The sequence below is a fragment of the Rhincodon typus genome, chromosome 21, assembly GCF_021869965.1.
Source record: "Rhincodon typus isolate 14 chromosome 21, sRhiTyp1.1, whole genome shotgun sequence".
NCBI classification, from domain to species: Eukaryota; Metazoa; Chordata; class Chondrichthyes; order Orectolobiformes; family Rhincodontidae; genus Rhincodon; species Rhincodon typus.
In genome coordinates this window covers 40,067,644-40,092,290 of record NC_063352.1, presented here as the reverse complement: position 1 = coordinate 40,092,290, position 24,647 = coordinate 40,067,644, and the positions used below count along the sequence as shown (strand labels likewise).

Genomic DNA, 24,647 nt, shown 5'->3' with positions numbered 1-24,647 from the left:
TTAACAACTAATTGCAATTTATTACTCACAGGAGAATACAAATTGTGAATCACATTCCTACCAAATCAAAGAATGCTGAACTGATTATCAGGAACAGCACCATCTGAAGCTTACCCAATAGGTGGCTTTAACATTATGCAAGGGTAGTCAATGATGTTTCCAGTTGAAGAGGAGACCAAAGCTAGGGGCTATAAACAAAAGATAGTCATGAATAAATCAATGAAGAATGTGAAATCTACCACAACAGGAAGCGAGATAAGCAAAAGAGACAAAGAAAATAGGGTTATGAGGTTGCTTGTGTAAAGCGTAAGTGCTGGCATTCTATAGATCTTTTCATTTGTTCATGAAATTTGGGCTGGCAAAGGCAGCATTTACTGCCCATCTCTAATTCTCCTTGAGAAGATTTATGTGCTGCAGTCCTATTTTGCTAATCAACCTGTTCAGAGATGATATTATACACCTCCAGGGCAGATGGGACTTGAACCTGGACCCTCCTGGTCCAGGGGTAGGGTCACTACCACTGCACCACAAGAGGTCCACATTATATAGATTGTGTAACTTTATTTTTACAGGCATGGTCCATTTTACTTGCAGGTAAAATATACAGAAGCAAAATGATTTTAGACTAACAGTGATCAAATTGACATTATGTACTGTAAATCAAAGTGAAATCCTTGCATTACTCATTTGTAATAACTTCTTTATAGGAGGATCACTCCGTGAGTTGTTATACTGTGTGTACATTAGATGATGATGAGCCATGAACATGCTTTACGGCCAAATAATTTAAAAACAACTAGGTAATCAAACAAGCCAGATTTCAACACTAGAATAGACAGAGACCGATTTTTGACAGAGCAATTGGAAAACACAACTCCAGTTTTGAACAGACTATATAAAATTGATTCATTCTGGAACAAGGACTTACTTTACTATAATCCAGTGATACTATTTAAATTTTTCAAGGAAGCACTTGGATATCAACTTAACCTATAAAATAAACACATCTGAAAGCAGGGGTAGGAAAATTTCTATCAGCACACACTTACCAAAAAAAAACACTACTCACTACTCAGGTTATGAAGCAAGCACAACTTATAGGTGACTGGTCCAAAATACCAGGATTGAAAATGTTTTCTTGAGTAAATAGCTGAATTTCACTGACTAACCCTTATTGCCTAACCCAATATTTGAGTTTTTATTATTCTCCATCACCAACAGGAGAAAGCAGTATGCTTGCAGTATAAGCAATTACCCACTCTTTATTGATATTCTTAAGCTTAGAAGTAATCAAGAGATGATTACAGTGAAATCTAACAGTGTCCTCACTTTATGTTCACTCTTTTGCTTGTAAAGGACTGAGATATTTTTGGTTATTTTTCCTCTCCGTATACGGAGTAGAAGTGAACAGATAATAAGCAGGAATAAGTGCCTTCTTGGACTATATTTCCTCTCCCTAACTGCAGGACACCATGGTCAATTGTACTGCACCTACCCCCAGAGAAAGGAAATCTATCAAAGGATCTTTGAAGCTACCTTCAGCCTCAAACAGCAAAGTACATGTTGCATTTTTTCACAAGGTTGCAGGGAGTTTCAAGGTCAATCTGTTGGACGTTGGATCTCACAGCTGCAAGCTGTTTGGGAAGTGGGTGAAGGTAAAGGAGGAACATAACAGCCACCAGCACCTAACTTCATCCCCCAACCCTGCCACATTCAATCCCATTATCAGGTATTGAGGCATCTTAAAAGACAGGATTAAAAAGTAGCATTTTTGGCTAGTTAATTGCTTTTAATTTTCTTTTGAAATCTTTCTTCAGTACAGAGCCACCTGTGCTAAAATGTGCAAATTCATTGTCTTTCACCTCTGCTGCAAACTAAATGATTCAATTTACAAGAGTTTTACCAAATTCATTTTTAAACTGGCAAAAAAAACTGTAATTTTTTTATTCGAGTCAAATGAGAAGGAAATTAGGAACATATCCCATGAGAGATAGATCCCCTTCCACAATTTATATTTCCTAGATAGGCAACAACCCAACATAGTTAAAAACCTACTCAATACATAATGACACCCTCACCCTATTAAACAAATGTTTACACCACAAATACTCTTGCTATCAGAAGGACAGTACTGCATCAGCAAACATAAAATGTAAGCTTTGGGGATACCAATATACTTCAGAACTAATCTGGAACGACATGTCAGAAGCATACCATAATTCTGGGGTCATACTTTCAGAGAGCAAAAATACTTCGGTTTACACTAAACATAGAAAAAGTCAGTACCAAAAGTTGGATTAAAACATATAATACATTTCTGTTCAATGTAGAATTTAGTTAGTTCACAGAATACACTTTTGCTTGTTCATCTCTCACCCTACACTTGTCCCAAACTCAGAATACAGGTTCCGGTATAGAATCCAAACAGCTATTCTTTACCCAAGAGTCTGGACTTTGGTGGATTGTCAGTCCTTTTGAACCAGAGAGGGTACTGCAGAGCTGAGCCCAATTCTCATCTCACATTTATTAAAGTAGTGCTTTTTGGGTAGCAATCAGGAGTGGGAAAGTCAGGTTCAAGTTTCCCTTCTCTAGTTCTGACTCCCACAGGCCAACCTCTGTGCTTTGATACAGTCGTAGCTGAAAGCATCTCATTCAGTCCAATCAAATTGCTTATTCTGGTGTCCAAACTGCTAAGTTATTCACTCGTTGATGAAGCCTAGCTTTAAAGGATTCCTTCAATATCATTAATATGAAATCTTAGTTTGCTCAAGAAATATTATCTCTGAACAGCTGAGCACAAAATCTAATGGATGTGGCCTGTTGCCCTGCATCAAGTAATTTGAGATTGGCCTCCCTTTACTATCCAAGGTTTGATCATAGTGTACCGTAACAACTAGAAATCCAAGTTGCTGATGACAGTTAGTGGGTACAGACTTAAGAACACAAGCATCGTTGCAGTTTTGGGATATTTCCAGACAGTCTCCTCCAAAAAACGTTAGCTTCAAAAATCCCATATTCAGTTGCTGGGGAATAGAATGCAATGCACGGATTAATTCTGCTGCAATACTAATGATTGAAAAGCATTTTTCACATTGTTCTGTCAATCTTTGAACAAACTTCAATAAAATTGCAACATTTCAGCAACACATCTAAACAGTGAAATATTTTAGCATCACCAATCACATCCTTGTACATATTGGATTACAATATTGTAAAATGGGCATGCAAGGCACCTACCAGCACAATGAGACCCTCTGGATAACAGTGGATTGCAGATGGGATAAGTGTTAAGAATATCAGGTGCATTCTTCTATTAAGTATGGTCACAGATAGGAGCTTAAAGGAATTTGCTAATAATATCCTGAAAAGCTGCAGATGAGTTTAAACAAAGTAGCAGCCAATTTCCTCAATACCACTGCAGAATCTTTAAGGTTGATTGCTTATTAGCAACAGGCATCTATGAATACGAGAAGATAGATGATCAGTGGGCATTTTGTGTTAATACCCAGGTTTTCAATAGCTTTTGGTCATACTAATCCCAAACATGATGTGCACTGAGGAACATTAGGCACAGATTAAACAAACCATAAATGAGTTATTTATCTCTATCATGACTAGGGGGTTTGTAAGTAGAACATTGCAATTTGGACTCAATCCAGTCATTTCATACCTATGTAAAAAAAAAATTGGTCTCTACTGCATCATTTAGTTGTGGAAATGGCCAAATTCCAGCAAACCATTACCTCTCTTTGGCAACTTGCGCAAAATTAACTTTCCATATCATGTTGAACTACTGAACTTTAATTAAATATAAGCAAAACCTTCACATTTTTAACTTAAAGCTAAAAAGTAAAACTATTCCATGGTCCCTTCCAATGATCTCATTTTAACAACCAGCACTTGAAATGTGCTTCTTTATTGCTGCAGCTGACGAACGAAAAACCATTATTGTAGGATTTGCTACACTGCAAGAATTCTGAAACACTTTGCCAGAGGGTACAAGTGGATTTCGGTGCTGGCTGGATACTGGCTTGCTGAAGTTTGTCCATTTGGACAATAAAAAATTCCAAAACCAGATTGCTAAACCATTCTCCAATCTGAGGCACAAAGTAGCAACCCCACCCCATCTGACATACAGCAATTACAGACATGCCAGCAGAAATGCAAGGTGGTCAAGAGGCAGGAAAGAAGTAGGGCCCTAAATATTATTTCCCTAGAAAAGAAAAACTGTTGTAACCACATAATTCAACAAACATGGTATACCAGCTTTTATTTTCAGAGCAAATTACAAATATTCAGTCAATATTTAAACCCTTAGGATAAAGTTAAGATTCATTTTTAGTGTCACACACAATGAACCATCCCTATTTGGAGCAAGTTTTTTTTTGTAAATATGATCAGTTTGCCCCACAAGACTGAAATTCTAAGGACCAGAACTTCACGAGAGTCTGATTTCAGCAGCTCAACAAACAAACTTCCATGAAATTCCAAATACAGGAAGCCAGAAAGAATGTTTTATCGTTTTTAAGAAACTGGATTGGGTGGGGTTGCTACCTTACAACTCTTTGGAAACCTATTGCCCAGGATGGAGGAACAACAAGGTACTGCAATTTTTTTTCCATTTGCATTATGTAACTAAAGATGAATTCAGTGGGAAAACAGCAAGACTGGCAATATTATAGTGGCTTCTAAACTCTCAACTCTTGGCACATGTATACATGCAAAGCGAACAGGCTCCAGGCTGCATCAGGCAGCACATTTTGTTTTGGCCAGAGGGAGAAAAAAATCTTTACAGGAATTAAAAGCCACCGAGGGAAAAACAATATATTTCTTACCCAATATTAAAGAATTAAGCTACAGCTACAATTTTATTTAAAATTTTCCTTTCATACTTTTCTTCACTTTCTGTCCTGCAACGATAAAAGTCTGTAGCAGCATCACAATACAGTTAATTGCAAGTGTTCACTCTGTCAACATGTGCCAGTTCACAAGTCAAAAGTCACTCGCTCTTAAGAATCAAGGGAGGAGTCTCATTGTCTTCATCTAATCTCAGTGTGCCAATGTTCAAATCATCATCTGGTTCAACTCCACCCACTGCTCCTTGGTCCTCTGGATAGGCTGCACAGAACAGATCATATAAAAGTACAAGTTCAAGTCATTTCAGTTTATCACAGTCAGAGTTATAAAGCACGGAAACAGACCCTTCGGTCCAATTCATCCATACCGACCAGATATCTTAAACCAACTTAATCCCATTTGCCAGCATTTGGCTCATATAACTCTAAAAAATTTTCCTATTCAGTCCCACTCCATCAGCAATTTACTGCCTACTGACATCAGGAGGCAAATAGTAGGCAATTTTTTTTCCAAATAGGCCGAGAGCCCTGCTAACAGCACGGAGCTTTATAAAGTTCTGTTATATTCGAGTGCATAATATTAATCAACTAGTACACATTCAGCAAGAAGAGATACTGAATCAGGCAGTATGAAGGAGCCGATGAATTTCAGTGTGCTCCAGAAGCCCACTGTTACAACAAAGTAGCAATGCTTGCAAAGGAGCAGCACGGTGGCTCAGTGGTTAAAACTGCTGCCTCACAGTGCCAGGGACCCGGGTTCGATTCCACCCTCGGGTGACTGCGTGGAGTTTGCACATTCTCCCCGTGTCTGCGTGGGTTTCCTCCCACAGTCCAAAGATGTGCAGGTTAGGTAGACTGGCCATGCTAAATTGCCTGTAATGTTCAGGGATGCCTAGATTAGACGGGGGATAGGTCTGGGTGGGATGCTCCGAGGGGCGGTGTGGACTTGTTGGGCCGAAGGGCCTGTTTCCAGACTGTAGGGATTCTATGATCTATGAAATTTGAAACTTCCAGACACCTGACCAGTGTCTCACTAGTTTATACAAACCTGGAAAATGAATCTAATATTTTGGACACTCATCCCCTATATACCATCAAGGGTACAGGAAGAAATTCATTCAACAGCAGGGTAAATGATTTGGTTAGATTTTAGGAAAGACAGTGTAGTGCATGATCTAGTTAAGGGACGGGGTTAATTATTTAAAATATTCTTTCCAAAAAAATGCCTGTGGAATGGCAAAAGAAGTTCTTAGTTATCCTCTAACTAGAATTTAACCTAGTTAATATCAGACTTTCTGCAATGCTGATATCCCTGTGGATTTGAAACATTTCACCATGAATTTCATATCATACAATCAGCACTAAAGATTGTAACCTTTCTAATAAGCACATGATTAAACTGTGGTTCTTTGCATAAGTGAACCCACTACTGATTTATAGCAACAGACGCCCTCTTTTGGGAGCCAGTACAGATGACCAATCAAATGGCTTCCTTCTGTACTGTAAAATTCTACGATTCTAAGTCTGGTCAAAATGAATGCAATGTATAATACATAAAAAAAACCCAAGAACTTAAAAATCCCTAGAAATCAAAAACATTTATTATAGTCTAATACATCCCAGCTGCAATCAAATCTCACAATCAAAATCAATGAAATTTCTTTCAGCTATCTAGATGTTAGTCACCAATAACATGCTCTGAAATGTCAAAGCAATTATTGATGACCATTACCATGGTTGTAGTTAATACTTCAGAACAACTGAAAATTAACACAAATAAATCAATAAAATAAAGGAAGATTCCGCAGTCACTAAAATATCACAATACTTGGATATACAGAACATCCAATTTATGAAGACTTGTAATTACGAATGCAATCAAATTCAGGAGCGTATTGATATTAATTTTCAAGTTCCAACATACGAATGTTTCCTTGTACTTAGAAGGAGTTATTTTATACTGTCCTGCATCGTGTTCAGACTTGCGTACAAATCAACTTCCTAATGAACTCGAGAACAGAACCCATTCACAACTGGGGACTGCATGTATTAGTCTTACTGTTTCCACTCTTGTGCTCCATCCGTTACCGTAATTACTACTCTGATTACAAGCTGCAAGGATTAAGAAAGGAAACCTGTATATTTTTAATTAAATAGTGCCTTCAGAACAACTCAGAATTTGTAGTGCAGAAAAATGACAGCTAGCCAAACTGCTCCCACACTACTACATGTCATTATCATCATCCTGTTCTATCCCTCCCTCCATGTATTTAACTGGCTTCCCTGCAAATGCATTAAAAAAAAAAAGCCCAAATATGATTGTTCAAGAGTACTACCAGCTCTTTACCATGTCGTGTTGGCGATGAAGGGGTATAAGTAACTTTGGCAGCAGGTGAACTGTAAGTCTGAGACACTAATGGCCGGTCGTGTGGTGAAGGCTCCAGAATCTCATTGGCTGACTCCACACTACCGTCTAGCCTACAAGGAAAGACAAACAGCACAGAAATCAAGTCTTTTAAAAGAATGTCACATGAAATTATTTTCACTGCATGGCCATCTGAAATGTACTAGCATTAATCTGAATCACTGAACTGAAAGAAAATGTCAAAATATTAAAGATTCAATAACCACATTATTTAAATAAAGTTCTATAAATCAATAGTATGGAAGCAGACGTTAATTTTCAAACAACTAACTTCCTGTAATAACAATCTGAGGAATGCATTGCACAGGACGAATTTTAAGAAGGCAGTGAAAAAAGTGCATCTTAATAAAACCCAATCTGGTCAAAAGCATTGATTCTCCTATGATGCTGCTTGGCCTGCTGTGTTCATCCAGCTCTGCACCTTGTTGTCATTGATTCTATTAAATTGTTTCCTTGACTTTTAAGTAAGGAAATATAAATGCAATGACGAACCATCTCCCAATTTTCATTAGGGCCAAACTCGGGAGCAGGCCTCTATTTATAAGATGGTCAGTTCTAGACTTGTAATACACACTCAAATTCGGCAACAAGTTGACTGGCATAAATGATATGGTAGTATGGACTACAATTACTAACCGAGAGGATTTCCTCAATGGCTATAAGCAAATAAAAATCCAAGGAGAACAGTTCCATCTTCTGAGACAGTCAACAGCACATCAAAACATTGTGCATATTAGGATTGGATTTCAGATTGCATCTTGCAGTCAGTAATTGTGAGAGAGGACTATCCAACATTTACAGAACCTGCCTGACATTCATCCCCATTAAACCAACGTAATGGAGGTGAAGTAACTTTCATAAAGAGTAAACACCCCATTTTCCCAAGCAGTGAAGATGAAAATTTACTCATGTTTAAGTGAAGCAAATTAAGTGTTTTGAACGATGAGCAACGCATACAAATATCCAAGTGACTTAGTAGTATTTATCCAAGGTTCCACCTATATTTCTCTATATCCAATTATTGTTGACAAAGAGCCACACAATGTATTCCCAATAATATAGTTCACATGCTCCAAAATATTTGCTTAAGAACACTTGGCGGGGGGGGCGGAGGTGCGGTGGGGGAGCAGAAAAAGCCTTTGTTCGCTAGGGGGAAGGGGAAGGGGTTTGAGTATTAAACCACAACCCAACAAACAAATAAGCACCATCAACAGCATGTAGATCGATTACTATGAAAGAGATGAGATATTTTAATAGAACAAGGCATGTATTCTGTGAACTAATGTGTTATTTCCTCTCAATTCTTAGCATTTTAATCCTTGTACAAAAGAGTTTGATTTTACTTCTCAACCCAATTGAAACCGTTTCTAGTGCAAAATCGCCAATAAGTTCTAAACACAAAATTTCCAAATACAACATGTGGAAAAATGCAGACAAAAGATTAAGAGGAATATTCGGAACCTAATAAATTACATCAAATCAAATTTCAAAAAAAGACTTCCCAATTATGCATTATTGATTTTTTTTCTTCTTTGGTCTCATTGTTAAGGTTGTAATTCTTATATAGCTATTCAAATATACTTGACATACAGCAAGTTGTTGCATCAGTTGTGTTTTTTAAGAATCCCTAGAGTGTGCAAATAGGCCATTCGACCCAACAAGTCCACACTGACTCTCCGAAGAACATCCCACCCGGGCTCACCCCCCTACCCTATCCTTACAATCCTGCATTTCCCATGGCTAACCACCTAACCTACATACCCCTGGACACTACGGGCAATTTAGCATGGCCAATCCGCCTAACCTGCACATTTTTGGACTGTGGGAGGAAACCAGAGCTCCCGGCAGAAACTCACGTAGACACAGGGAGAACGGGCAAACGCCTCACAGAAAGGTGCCAGAAGCTGGAAGTGAACCTGGGTCCCTGGCGCAGTGAGGCAGCAGTGCTAACCACTGAGCCACTATGCTGCCCTTGTTATAAGTGTTATATGGGAGATGCAAAAAAGAGCAACATCCTGCTATCAAAAAGTTCTATTTCGACATATTTTCTGGTCTCCACATCTTATGTGTGAAATGTCCTATGTGTGAAGTTACTCATACTTGACCAGAAATGCAGAGTTGTCCTTTTTTTCTGAGAAATGTTTGCTTCAATTAGGAGTCTCTATACATTCCTCTACTTCTCAATAAAATCAAAACATTGAAATAAAAGCAAAATGGTAAATGCGGTAAATTTGAAGTAAAAACAAGTAATACTGGAGAAGCTCAACAAAACAAACTGCATCTCTGGATAAAGAAGCAGAGTTAACATTTTAAGTTCAATATGATTCAGAGTCAAATGGGACTCGAAATGTTAACTTTGCTTTATTCTCTACAAATGCTGCTCAATTTGTCCAGCATTTTCTGTTTTTAAATAAACAAAGTAGTGGCCTGGATTTCAGAGTCAGGCACAAAGTAGACTTCTCCTTTCCCAATGTCAGTTTAATTCTAGCAATTTCAAGGCATACAGCAATAGTAAAATCAACAGGATAAACAGCCAATCAGATTGAACTGTTTTCACTGACAGCAAACCAGGGTTAAAAGCCATTTTACCCTTGGTTATACAGCAAAATAAATTATGATTGGATTAAGATAGAAGCTAACCTAACTACATACATAAATTCTATTGCAAAATTTAAAACATGACATTTAAAACAAAAAGAAAAATTTGTGGAATATCAAATGTGAATTAGCTTTTCAGACCTGGTTAGGTTGTTCAGCAGGAACAATGAGGATAGTGTACCATTTAAAAACTTAGTTTGATCTCTTCTAATAAGTTACAGCTTTAAGGGTTTTTACAGCAACACTTAATATTGTAGTACATGTTCTTGTCAATGCATGAACTGCCCATTGATTCCAGTCTGGGGTGTCTCAACAGTGCACTCTCTGGAGAAGCACAGAATCACTGACAGCTGCGACTGGTCATTCTGCACATGTATAGACTTCAGAACTTGCCATCAGTTTAAATGGAGAAACAATGGGTGTAGCTGACATGTCATTATTACCAAGACAAAATCTCAATTAACAGGCATCATCTTACAGGTGTGGTGCAAATAATCATTTCACACAGCAACTTCTGGAACGTACTTCCAGCAGGCCACAGTCGTGTTGCTTACTTGTGCTGTTTCATTAGTGTGCACTCGCCCCCTTCTTGTGGGTCCAAGTTATACATGTAGAGATAACCATCTGCCGCTGCTACCAATAGCCGAGGAATCTTCTGTATTCTGGAGAAATGTCAAATACCAAATTAAGATAGTAGGAACTACTGCTACCCTGCACTTACTTCATCTTTCCATATTCATCCTCCTATTCCTGACTTTTCCAATTATTTCCTAATGTCACATTCCTTCCTTTCAGATTTCTTTTTCTCAATTCTTTTCCATATTTTACTTCTTTCAGACTAACCAATTACACTACACCAGAAATGACAACTTCTCAATCAGACTATAAAACTGAATAGTCAAAACTTACTGAATACTCAATGCATTTTATCACTAAAAACTCACAGAAAATGACAGGCTTAGTTTGACAGTCTATAAAGTTTATGCATTAATTTTCATAAAATCCAAAACTGGATAATATGTCTAATCTTTAGCAAAATGTTATACTTACGTTGCCAATGCACAAATATTTCTATGCCCTGAGAATGGCAGCCGGACTGTTGCAAATGCCCTGCCTTGATTGAACATCTCAGTGACCTGGGAAGGCAGGTAACTAGTGGAAGCCATGAGCACCTTCCCAAAATAACCAGTCCACGTGGTTGGCTCCTCCTGTGGTCTAAACAGGGAGAGGTGTTCAGAAATATTACATAACCAATCTCTTCCTCAACCGAGCACCCTGTTATTTATTCACAACAAAAACAGAAGTTGCTGGAAAAGCTCAACAGGTCTGGCACAATCCGTGAAGAAAAAAATCAGAGTTAACGTTCTGACGAAGGGTCACTGGACCCGAAACATTAATTCTGCTTTTTTCTTCACAGATGCTGCCAGACCTGCTGAGCTTTTCCAGCAACTTCTGTTTTTGTTTCTGATTTACACCATCCGTAGTTCTTTCAGTTTTTATTCCCTATTATTTATTGCCTGAATTGCACAGTTGAATGCTCCCAGAGCAACTAAGACAGTTGCTGAAAGGTATACAATAAAAGGCGCACACACACACACACACAAACAGGGACAAACCAAACCATTCAGTCTCAAGAGCCTGTCCCACAACTGGTGAAAAACCCTGAATTTTGAGAGGCGGCAATTGGAGACAAGGACAGCATAGTCTCTACCTGAATTATGCCTTAACCGATATTCTAGCAATTGTTTAACTAGGGAAGTAGAGAAGGCTTTAAACCCTAAAAATTAGGGATTAAGCTCAGGTAGTTGCAGAAAAGAAAAGGGTTGGAGTCAAGGCAGAAGAGCAAAATAGTAATATGGAAAATGAAGGTCAGAGAATGACCGTAAGGGACAGAGCATGAACCCAAAGGTACACCAACAGTGAATTCTAAATGTTAACAAAAGCTAACAAAATGATAAAACAAAAAAATCTGCAAACGAATGTGCAAAACATTCATAATTAAGTAAACAAACTGAAGTAAATAAATATAACCTGACAGCCATAAGGAAGACACGAGTCATGACGACTAGGGTCCGGACTAGAGGGCATATAAAATTAAAGAAGATTAGGATACTTGGAAAACATGGAGGGGTAGCACTACTGATCAAGGGTGACATTGGTGCAACAGCTAGGAGATCAGGATGTAGCATCAGTTTATGTGGACTTAAGGAATATTTGGGGAAAGTAGTCCCTCTTAGCAGTGGACTACAGCACCCCTTTAAATTGAACACAATGTAGAATGAGATATATTTTTTAAAATTTGAGTGCTTATCATAAAGAGATAGAAATAACCATGGGTGGTTTTAATCTACATAAAAAATAAAATCAGATTGGCAATGCTTGTCTTGATGAGGTCATAGATGCTTTAAGATAGTTTCTTACAGCAGCATATTCTGGAACCAGCCAGGGAACAGGTTATACTAGAGCTGGTATTGTAAAATGTGGAAATTGAATAATAAGCTCAGAGTAAAAGCACTCAGATAACAGCAATCGCAATCACTAAATTTTGCATGCAGTTTGAAAGGGAAAAGAATGAGTTTAAGCCCAGTATTTTAGAATCATAGAATCTTACAGTACTGAAGGAGGCAATTCAATCAATTGTGTCTGTACTGGCTCCCAAAACAGTTACCCAGCTAGTCCCTCTAAATTCATCAAATATATTTCCAGCTCTCTTTTGAAGCCTTGTATGGAAACCATTTCCACCACTCTCCCAGGCAGCATATTCCAAATCCTAACCTCTCAGTAAAGAAGTTTCTCTTCATTTCATTCCTTGCTCTTTTGCTAACAATCCTGAAATTGTGACGCCTAATTACTGATTACTACAAACTCGTGGAAACAGAATATCCTTCTTTACCCTGTCAAAATTGTTCATAATTTTGAACAGTTTAATAAAGTCACCTCAACTATTTCTGCTCCAAGAATAAGATGGGGCTATTTTCCCTGGAGTGTCAGAAACTGAAGGGTGACATTATAAAATGAGGGGCATGGGTAGAGTGAATGGTCAAGGTCTTTTCCCCAGGGTAGTGGGTCCAAAACTACAGGGCATAGGTTTAAGGTGAGAGGGGAAAGATTATAAAAGGATGTAAGGGGCAACTTTATCACACAGAGGGTGGTGAGTGTATGGAATGAACTGCCAGAAGATGTGGTGGAGGCTGGTACAATTACAATATTTAAAATATTTACAATATGAATAGGAAGGGTTTAGGAAGGATCTCACAGATCGTCATAGAATCCCAACAGTGTGGAAACAGGCCCTTCAGCCCAACAAATCCACACCGACCCTTGCAGCATCCCACCCAGACCCATCCCCCGATAACCCACCTAATCTACACATCCCTGAACACTACGGGCAATTTAGCATGGACAATCCACCTAGCCTGCACATCTTGGACTGTGGGAGGAAACCGGAGCACCCGGAGGAAACCCACGCAGACATGGGGAGAATGTGCAAACTCCACACAGACAATTGCCCGACGGTGGAATCGAACCCGGGTCCCTGGCGCTGTGAGGCAGCAGTGCTAACCACTGAGTCACCGTCTGCCAATATGGGATATGGGCCAAATGCTGGCAAACGGGACTAGATTATTTTGGGATATCTGGTCAGCATGGACGAGTTGGATCAAATGAGTTGCTTCTGTGCTGTACATCTCTAAGAAGGATTCACTCAATTTCTCAATTTTTTATTTTTTCTTAAATCTCTCATTCCCGGCATCATCTAGTAAATCTCCTTTGCTTTAACTTGCTTCCTTAAATAAGAAGTTCAGAACGGAACACAATAGTCCAAATGTGGTCTGACCAATGATTTGTAGGAGGTATAGCATCATTTCCTTGCTTTTACACTCTATGCCTCTATTTATAAACCCAAGAACCTATAGCCTTCTTTTCAACCCCTTCCTGCACTGAGAACATGTGAACAGTCCCTCCTCAGTGTGTACTTGCTAGTGACTCAGGAGGTGGGATAACAGTTATTTTAAAACTTAAATAAGACCATGAAAGCTAAGATAGCTGAAATAAATTGGCTTACTAGGCTAAGAAACAGATGAAAAGAGAAGCAGTGCTAGGCATTTAAGGGATATTTCACAACACTCAAATGATTACAGTCAAACAACAAATAAATTTCATGGGGAAAAAGCCACCAGGCAGTGGTTAACTAAAGAAGTTGAGAGCATCGAACTTAAGGGGAAAAAAAATAATTGCACAAAGATGAGCGGCAGATCAGAAAAACAGATTATAATGTATGAATAGACTAATAGATTAAATCAGAGTAACAGTAGGAGAGGAAGCCAGCTAGAAATGTAAAAATCACATAGCAAGAGTTTATACAGATATTTAAAAACGAAAAGTGCAAGTAAAAAGTCTCTTGGTCTGCTATGAAAATGGAGAGTTAATAGTAAATAATAGGGAAAAAGGATGAAATCAATTCATATTTTGCTTCTAACTTCACTAGAGGATACCAAAAACATTCCAGTAATAGTTGTAAATCAGAAGGTGGAAGGGAGACTGGAACTTGGTGGAATTACAACCACCATGGAAAGTGTACGGAGGAAACTGATGGGCTACAAGCTAACAAGTCTCCAAGTCATGACAGACTTCATTTTAGGGTCTTAAAAGAAACAGCTAATGAGATATGGAGAAGCATTTGTGTTAATTTTCCAAAATTTGAGAGATCCTTGAAAGGTTTTTTGCTATTTTCCAGCTGGATGAAACCTGTTTATTCAATTATGGAGGGTAGCAGAAAACAAGACACTTCAGGCTTGTTAGCTTGACTGTTGTGGGGAAGGCATCTCTACCAACTGTCAAGTTAGTTATTGCTGAGCACTTCAAAAACCCAAGGAACTAGGAAGTGTCACCATGTTTTAGTGAAAAGGAAATCACGTTTGACCAATTTATCGGAGTTCTTTGAAGGAGTAACATGTACTAGGGTTAAAGGGGATGCTGTAGGCATACTGTACTTGAATTTCCAAAAGGCATTTGATGAAGTGCCACATCAAAGGTTATTGTGCAAAATAGGAGCTCATGGTGTAGCTCAAATATATGAAAGATTGACTAGCTGGTAGAAAACAGTATGCATAATCAGGTATTGTTTTGATGGGCAGGATGTGACAAGTGGAGTCACACACAGGTCTGTGCTGGCCTCAGCTTTTTTACAATCTATAATGGATGACTTAGAGGAGGGTGTCAAAAGGCATGGTACCCAGATTTGCGAATGACACAAAGATATGTAGTCATATGTGTTTTGAAGACACAAGGAGTATAAAAGATCTTGAATGGTCTTGACCAGGTGGACATAGAAAATGTTTTTTTTGTGGGTCAGTCCAAAATCAAAGGGCACTTTTTAACAACTGACCTTATCAGACAGATAAGGAGAACTGTTTTCTCTCAGAGTTGAGACACTCGAACTCTGTCTCAGAAGTGGAGATGGCATCAATGAACATTTTTAATGCAAAGATTGACAGATTCTTGTTTGCAACATGAATCATAAATTATTGGAGGTAGGTGAGAATATGAAATTCAAAACAAAAACTGATCAGCCATGATCTAACTGAACAGATAAATGGTCTTGAAGGGCTGAACGGCCAACTGCCATTTCTAGTTCATGTTTGAGTGAGGGAAGTTAGGAGAGAGAACGTGAAATGGACAGGGGGAGAAAGAAAACGGAAACAGAAAGACAGTGAATGGGGAGCGGGAAGGGGAAAGAGAATGAGGGAGAGAGCTGCAATGTAAAATCATGACACATTGTACAGCATTTTTTGGTGAGTGTTTAAAAGTCATTGTGATAAACAAAAGTGCTGTTCTGGCGGGATTTAATCGAGAATCTTTCATTCATGAGGCCGGTCATTCAACACTGACAATTATTTCAGTGATTACTTACTTCTCTTTTTGTGTCTCCAGTTTGAAGATGTGAACTGTTTCTGTGTTACTGGATGCAGACAGGAACATTCCATCCATACTGAATGCTAATGAACAAATACTGACGCACCTAAATGATAAGAAATTTGTCACTGAGCAAGTAAAAACCTGCTTACCAAACTAAAAACTTGAAATTCATGTCAAACTTATGACAAAAATACCTAGCATTTTAAAAACAAAATTCTCCATATGCTACCTTCCTGCAGAAAACGCCAGGAAATGTCAAACTCCATTTTATGTTAGTGTCAACTTTAAGTGACTAATGCAAACCCCAAAAGCAGTCGAATATAATTTCAACCAGCTTGAACCTGTCTCTTCGTCCCTTCATTTAACTTAATGTAATATTTGAGGTTTACCTTTTCCACTTTTATTACTATATCTTGAAGACCTTTATATAGGATACCCTCTCGACCAAAAAGCACAAATTTCTTCAATTTTTCCTCATGGCTCATCCTCTCATGGAAGATTCTTACATTCCTCCAGCACTAGAAATTGGCCTCTGAGGTCAAAGACCAGAACCGGACAAAACATTCAAGATGTTGAAACCAGAGCACTGTATACTTCAATCATAAAGCTTTTTCAGGTTTATACTTCACTGTTCCAGTCATGGCATCATGGGAACAGACCCTTTGGACCAACTTGTCTGCGTTGACCAGACAACCCAATCTAGCCTAGTCCCATTTGCCAGCATTTCGTCTATATCCGTGTAAACCCTTCCTATTCATATATCTATCCAGATGCCTTTTAAATGTTGTAATTATACCCACCTCTACCACTTGTTCTGGCAGTTCGTTCCAAGCACACACCACCCTCTACATGAAAAATTGCCCGAGGTCCTTTTTAAAATCTTTCCCCTCCCACCGTAAACCAACGCCCTCTAGTTTTGATACCCCTACCCTGGGAAAAGACCTTGGCTATTCACCTTTATGCCCCTCAATTTTATAAACCATGATAAGGTCACCCCTCCGCCTCCAACACTCCAAGGGAAAAAGCCCCAGCCTATTCAGCCTCTCCCTATAGTTCAAACCCTCCAGGCCCGGAAACATGCTCGTAAATTTTTTCTGCACCCTCTCAAGCTTAACAACATTTTTCCTATGGAAGGACAACCAGAACTGTTTGCAGTATTCTAAAAGTGGCCTCACCAACATCCTGTACAGCCACAATATGATGTCCCAACTCCTATATTCAATGTTCTGGCCAATGAAGGCAAGGATGCCAAATGCTTTCTTCACCACCCTGTCTACATGCGGCTCCATTTTCAGGGAACAATGCACATGCGGGTCTCTATGTTCGGCAACACACCCCACAGCTCTACCATTAACTTTACAAATCTTGCCATGGTTTGCTTTACCAAGATGCAACATCACATTTATCTACATTAAAATGCATCTGCCACTCCTCGGCCTATTCTATTGACTGCTTTGAATGGTTTGCTTATAGATGGTACTCATCTATTAAGATTCAGAAGTCTTTCGCCTTCTTCCTTAGATATTCAATACCATTCATGAAGTGTATCATCCCATTTTCCTTACGCACAATATTTTACATGTTGCCAACACAAAATTTAATCTGATATTATCCTCCTCATTTACATGTTTTAACTCTCAGACTGTTAATACAAACTTCCTCAGATGTAGTATCATTTGCAAATTTCACATTGCTTTCAGATTCTGAATTACTTGAAATAGAAACCATAATAACCCTAAATATGGAACAAATCAGGTCACAATTTCTTGTACCATAATCAGTTCCATTCCTTTAACAAAAGGCCATTGATTTCTCTCCTTCAGTAAGCCTCTTACCTACAAATTGTTGTAATGAATCTCCATGGCTAATGGAACACAGAAGAATACTGGTAAGGCTACAGAGTTCCAGAATTATGCTCTGGGGACATGGGGTAAAATCGCACCACAGTGAGATTTGAATTAAATAAAAATAAAGTTTAAAAAGTTTGTCAAGTTGTGATAATTGTTACAATTGGCAAAAAAGAATTAGTTTGGAGCCTAAGTTGTAGCTGATATTTTTAATTCCTTCTTGGAATGTAAGCATTGCTGGCTTTTCACTTGTCACCCTTGGAGAAGATGCTAACTGTCTTGAATGCTATAGTCCATGTAATGTTGGTAGACCCACAGTGCTTCTAAGAAGGGAATTCCAGGGTTTTGACCCAAAACCCAGACTTAAAATGTATTTTGTAATTCACTGTGGAAGACTTAAGAAAAAACATTCTAGATATTGTAAGGAACTCAAAGATCCAATGAAAATGCAGTACTTAAATGAAGATTAATGGGGAAAAAAAAACCACTGGAAAATTTCATGTGAATAAAAAGTAACAAATCCAATTCTCCTCATGGCCCACACCCAGGGTTTTTTTTTTTTTTTAAGAAAGAAAAAGTAGTTCCAAAGATAGAGGATGCATTGGTTTTGATCGTCCAAAATTCCCTAGATTTTAGTATGGCCCTTGTGAATTGTAAAGCAGCAAACATAGCCTTGTTATTCAGGAAAGGAGGGAAAGAAAGGACGGAACTAAGTCATTAGCCAAATATCAGGTCATAACGAGTTTAGAATTTAGCTTTCAGGACACGGTTAACACGACACTTAAAAATCATAATATGACTGGATAGAGTCAATATGGATTAATCAAAGGGAAATTATGTTTAACAAACCAGTTGGAGTATTTTGTTTGAGGTTGTAGGTAAAGAGAAATGAGTACATGTAGTGTACTTGCATTTTCAAATACAACATTCAATAAAGTAGCACTCAAGAGGTCATTCCACAAAATTAAGGTTCAAGTAATTGGGGCAGTGGACTGATATTGCAGGATTTAAGGATTGTCTAAGAGGCAGAAAGGAGAGGGTAGGAACAAACATTTTTGCGTTGCTAGGCTTTAATCTAACAGGGTACTGCAAAGATGAGTGCTATTTACAATCTACATCCATGGCTTTGATGACAGCAAACGTGAACAGATACATGCAGTTCTAACAATACAAAGTTTGAAGGGTAAGTAAACTGTGAGGAGGATGCAAAATGGCTGTAAAGCAATATTGATAGGTTAGGTGAGTAAGCAAAAATGAGGCAGATGAATTACAATGTGGAGAAATGTCAAGTTATTCATTTTATTTAGTAGCAAAGTTGAGAGATTGGAAAAACTTAGTTGAAATACAAGAAGTGATCTCAATGAAACATATGAAACATACAAAAGGTGTTTGAATGGGTAGATGGTGGTAGAATGTTTTTCCATCAGCAGCACTTCTGGAGGCGAAATTTCTTTGACTATACTCAAGACAGACTTTGATAGATTTTTGAATACCAAATACCAATTGTGTTATACACTTGAAGGACGGAATGGGTTATTCCGTTTCTACTTGTTACATTTTTGTTATTGTACTTCTCAGATGAATTAGGTTTTTATTCTTTACAAGTCTAGCAGGCTTGCCATCAAGTTTACATTTACCTTCTTTCTTACCTCTTAACTCCCCTTCGGAATTCAAAGAGTTTCTGTCCCTCTGGAATGGAGAACACTCTGATTACTGTTCCCTGCATGTACAACAAATCAAACGAAACAAAAATCAGCAAAAGAAGCATGAAAACGCAAGTTATAGTAAACAAAGCTGACTAAGCAAGGAAAACATCCTGGCGCTGCACTATGTTAATACATTTACTAAAAAAGGGCCATTTACAAAATGAAATTCAAATACTATCCTCTCATACAGCATAGACTTTATCAAAAATCGGAACATAAAGTAAAGTAATGGCCTGATACCGCTGTGCTTTGCAGCAGAGTGATATTCAACCCATTGTGATGAAGAGGAATTTCTTTTGCCAGAGGGTGGAGACTCTGTTGAACTCATTGCTGCAGAGGACAGAGGAGGCCAAGTCACTGAGTGTATTTAAGACAGAGGGAGATAAGTTCTCAATTAGTAAGACGATAAAGGGTTGCAGGGAGAAGGCAGGAAATGGGGCTGAGAAACATATAGCCACGATTGAATGCAGAGCAAACTTGACGGACTGAATGGCCCAATTCTGCTCCTTCATTCTGTGGTGTCAAGTTCTAGCTATTAGTGAAGTTTCCACAGACAAGACATTTTTCATAGGGACAGAAACCACTGCAGTAGGCCAGAAATAATTGGCCATTCCCAAATGCCCTGTAGCAGCAGACCACAATCCACAAATGGCTAACCCACCTGACATCTAGACCCTTACTTCAAATTTTCCGGCAGATCTTATATGTTAGTATTTGTAAAGAAATAATATAAAAGCACAGGGGTAACAACTAGAGAAGTAGGGTTACAGTAGTTCTTATGGTACTGTTGTGACTACAATACTGAACTAGCAGGACAGCAGCTGCAAGCTCATAATCACATCATGGCTGGTCATGCAATGAATAAATAAATCCAGTAAAGCTAATGGCTATCATAAAAGTCCAACTGGCTGAGCAATGTACATAGGAAAGAGAACTGGCCAGCTTCCCCAGGGCCAACACAAAACTCTAGACTTATGAAATATGGTTAGCTTTTAATGTTCTTCAAGGTCTAAAAAAATCTCACACTTGTAAAACAATTGCTACATTAAAGAAATTGACAGCAGGATGGATAATAGATACTCCACAGCATCTCTGCCCAAACTCCAAGGAATATTTTTAGAAATAACAAGCACAAAGAATGGATCAAATGGGTGAGGTAGCTTCCTCCTCTACTGTAACTGCCATTATTTTACACTGATGGCTTTTAATAGTCTCGATCCAGGATGCAACAGATATTTCTTAAAACGGAATTATTTCAAACACTTGGAGAATGAAGTTGTTTTAAGTCAAGATTTTTTAAACAGAATACTGGACCATCACATGCACATCACACTGACAAGAGTGCAAGATACAGCGAATAGGGCAGAAGCATTTGTCAATGGTCATATTTTAACAGAACCAAATGTGGAAAGAAGTCATAGATCACAGTGCAGAGACAATATAAGAGAGAAAAATAATATGGGAAATGACAGTCAGACACTGGTAGGAAACAGCAGAATAAAAAAAAACCTAGGAGTACACCAAGAATCAAGACTAGATGTTACAAAGATAACAAAAATACAATAATAAAAGACTTTGAATGTTACGTGCATTCACATACAAAGTTAAAAAAAAATTGATAGCCACAGTTATGTAAATAAATGTGATCTGCTGACCATTTCACAGTCTTGGCTTTAGGTTGACAAGCACTGTCTCCGGAATATTGAGGGGTATATGGCAATCAAGCAAAATAGGAAGGTAGGTAGATATAGAGGGATAGTAGAGTAATCAAGGATGGCACTTGTGCAATAGTTAAAGATAGTTAAAGACCATGGTTCTGAAGATCAGGATTTGGAATCTGTTTGGGTGGAGACGAGGAACATAAAGTAGTCACTGACAGAATAGTTTTGCAGGCCCCCTTACAGTAACCATAATATGGGACAAAGTATCCAACAAGATTGAGTACTTGTGATTCAGCAACAGCAATAATCACAGATGATTTTAATATACATAATTAAACTGGGAAAAAAAAATCAAATTGGCAGTAGTAAGTGGAAGACAAGTTCATAGAATGTTTTTGAGATCATTTCGTAGAGCTACACATTTTGGAACTGACCACAGAGCAAGTTATATTAGACTTGGTGTTGAACAATGTGACAGGATTAATGAATGACCTCAAGGTTAAGGGGCCCTTGGGTAGCAGCAACCCAGCAACATTGAATTACACATCCGTTTTGCAAGGAAGAAGATTCCATCTAAGACTAGCATTTTAGATTTAAATAAGGGCAGCTATGTGGGCACGGAAGTTGAAATGAATGGGCATAATAGGTTAGGGGGAAGATAAAGAGAGGCGAGTGGCAGACATTTAAGAGGTTGTTTCAGAATACTCAAAGTGGAATACTTCAACAGTAAAGAAAAATTCTCAAGAGAACACATCTTTTGTAGTTAACTGAGGTTAAGGGAAGCATCAAACACAAGAAAAAAGCACATAACTATGCAAGCATAAGTGAAAGGTCAGACATTAAATCAGCAAAAGAAAATTAGAATATGACAGGGTGCTGGCTAGGAATACAAAATGGATATAAAGAGTTTCCACAGGTATTTAAACAGGAAAATATTAAGTAAAAGGAGCACCGGTACCCAAGAGAGTGAGAATGAGGAGTTAATAATAACTTGCAGATCAAAGGAACACTATTTTGCTTCTGTCTTCACCACAGAGGATACAAAAAACATTCCAGTAATAGCTGTAAAATCAGGTGGAGGCAAGGAAAAAGTAAATTAGCAAGATTATAATCACTATGAAAGTAGCACCAAGCAAACCAAAGGAGATGCAGGCTGACAACTCCAACTCCATCCCAGTCTCAGAAGAGGTGGTTAATGAGGCAGATGATGTGTTGGTGTTAATTTTCCAAAATTCCCTAGATTTAGAAAAGGTTCCATCAACTGGAAGTAGTAAATACTCAATATTCAGTTCTCTATTCAAGAAGAGAGGAAACGATCAGCCGGTTAGCTTGACGTGTCAAAGGGAAGATGTCAAAACCATTAAAGAAAAGTATAGTTGCACACTTGGGAAAAATTTGAAGTCATCAGGAACAATGAGCATGGTTTTGAGAGAGGGAAATGATATTTAACCAATTATTTGGTGTTCTTTGAAGGAGTAACCAGTGCTGTGGATAAAAGAGGATCCTATAAGATACTAAACTTGGATTTTCAGAAGGCATAAGGTGTCACATCAAAGCTTATGACAGAAACTAGAAGTTCATGCTATAGAAGTAACATAGTAGCACAGACAAAAGATTGATGGCTTTCTGCCAACCAGCCAGCCAAAGTATGACTAAATTGGGTTTCCATCACAGATTGTCAGCTACAGTATGGAGTCCCATTGGATTCTGTGCTAGGCCCAATTTACATCAATGACTTAGATGAGAGGATTGACATGAAGGTGCCAGTGTTGGACTGGGGTGAACAAGGTCAGTCGTCACACAACACCAGGTATAGTCCAAACCTCGTGTCGTGTGATTGCTCCTCTCATCTCAGGTCAGAAAAGGCATGATGGTCACCGACAGCACAAAGATAGGTAATAAAGTATGTTTTGAAAACATAAGGAAGATGCAGATATACACAGATAGGTTGAGTGGGTTGGCAAAAATCTGGCAGATAGAACATGATATGTGCAGAAGTTAAGTTCATTTTGTCAGGAAGATATCAAAGCTGAGTATTATTTAAACATAGAAGAACTGCAGAATTCTAAGGTGTCTAAAGATTTGGGTGTTTTAGTGCATGAGTAGCAAAGCTAATATGCAGGTACAGCACAATCAATCAAAAGAGCTTATGAGATGCTGTCCTTTATTACAGAGGAACCGAGCATAAAAGAAAGGACATGACACTTCAGTTATACAGGGCATTGGTGAAAACACAACAACTCTGCAGTTTTGGTATCCTTAGTTAAAGGATATAAATACAGTGGAGGTGGTTTAGAGGAAGGTTACAAGGTCAATACCTGGAATACAAGGGTTGTCTTGAGGATAAATTGGATATGCTGAGCTTGCTTCCAATCGAGTTTAATAAAAGGTGACTTGACTGAAGTCTACTGGATCATGAAACTCTTGACAAGGTGGATGATGAAAGGATGTTTTCTCTTGTGGGTCAGCCCAAAACTCAGGGGCATGGTTTTAAAATTAGAGGTACTTTTTCCAGGCAGAGAAAAGGACAAAAATTTTCTCTCGCGACCTTTTGTTTGTACTCATCCCCTCAACTTTCCAGAATCTCCATGCTCCTCCAATTCTATCACATCCGAAATTTTTACAGCTCCATCTTTGCCAGCCATACCATTAGTTGACCACTAGTATACTGTCATGTTCACATTGAATGGCAAAACAGGTATGAGGTGCTGCACAGTTTATGCTTGCCCCTTTTTCTTACAATCTTATAAAATTCTAAAGCAGCGTAAATGAGACGTTTTACCTGTTATGGGAGTCAAGAACTATAAGCCATAGTCTCAGAACAAGGATTTTAGTCATATAGGGTCAAAATAAGATGAAGTTTGTTATAGGACAGTGAATCTTTGGAATTCTCTCCCACAGAGCTGTGGATAGTGAGTTGTTGAATATTTTCCAAGAATGGGATCAACCAATTTTTGCCTACTAATGGATAGGAACAAGGGATATGGGAATAGTTTGGGCAAGTGCATCAGAGGTGGAGAATCAGCCATCTTATTCAACAAAAGGTGTATGCTTGAGGAACAGACTATCTTCTCCTCCTACTTCTTTAGTTATTCATGTTCACAAAAGCTACCACTTTGGCTGTGTTTTATTATCTATCCTAACATTCCTTATATAGATCTGCTATATTGAGTTGGTAATCCTTCCTGGATAACACCACAGAATGGAGGTTTCTGTACAAATACAAAGATACTGTTGTAAAATGTTTAGCCCATCAAGGCATAACTTATTTCTCTGTCTCCAACTGTTAGCGTAAAAATGCTATTGATTAAAGCTAATATTCGAAACGTACATCTACTTCAAATGGGTTACCTTTTCAGAGGCTGTCGCGAGTTTCATACCACTTGCATCAAATGCCAGAGCAGCAAGTGGACTGTCATGAGCTGGGATCATATTAGCAGCTCTCTTTAAAAGAAACAGAAGAAATAAATTCTTTCATGAACATTCCATTTACTAAACAAAAAGGTTCAAAAAATAATCCTAATATTTCTTATATGTATATTAACAACAGCCCAGGGTGAAATATGATTTTACAAACAAGACAGTGAATAATTCAGAATCTCAGCAAGCTAAAATGCAATTACATACGCTGTTACAAT

General features: G+C 38.3%; 1 protein-coding gene across 2 annotated transcripts in view; it reads right to left on the bottom strand.

Annotated features, from left to right (window-relative positions):
• wipi2 (WD repeat domain, phosphoinositide interacting 2) overlaps positions 1–24,647 on the bottom strand; it is a 61,656-nt gene continuing 37,009 nt past the window's right edge. For both annotated transcript variants that reach the window (XM_020520377.2, XM_048609617.1), the window contains 7 exons: positions 24,361–24,453; positions 19,292–19,362; positions 15,791–15,898; positions 10,930–11,094; positions 10,434–10,541; positions 7,204–7,334; positions 1–5,118 (listed from right to left, as the gene is read on the bottom strand). In XM_020520377.2, coding sequence (XP_020375966.2) covers positions 5,000–5,118; positions 7,204–7,334; positions 10,434–10,541; positions 10,930–11,094; positions 15,791–15,898; positions 19,292–19,362; positions 24,361–24,453 — 795 coding nt within the window. In that variant the 3' untranslated portion in view covers positions 1–4,999. The remainder of the gene's footprint in view (positions 5,119–7,203; positions 7,335–10,433; positions 10,542–10,929; positions 11,095–15,790; positions 15,899–19,291; positions 19,363–24,360; positions 24,454–24,647) is intronic.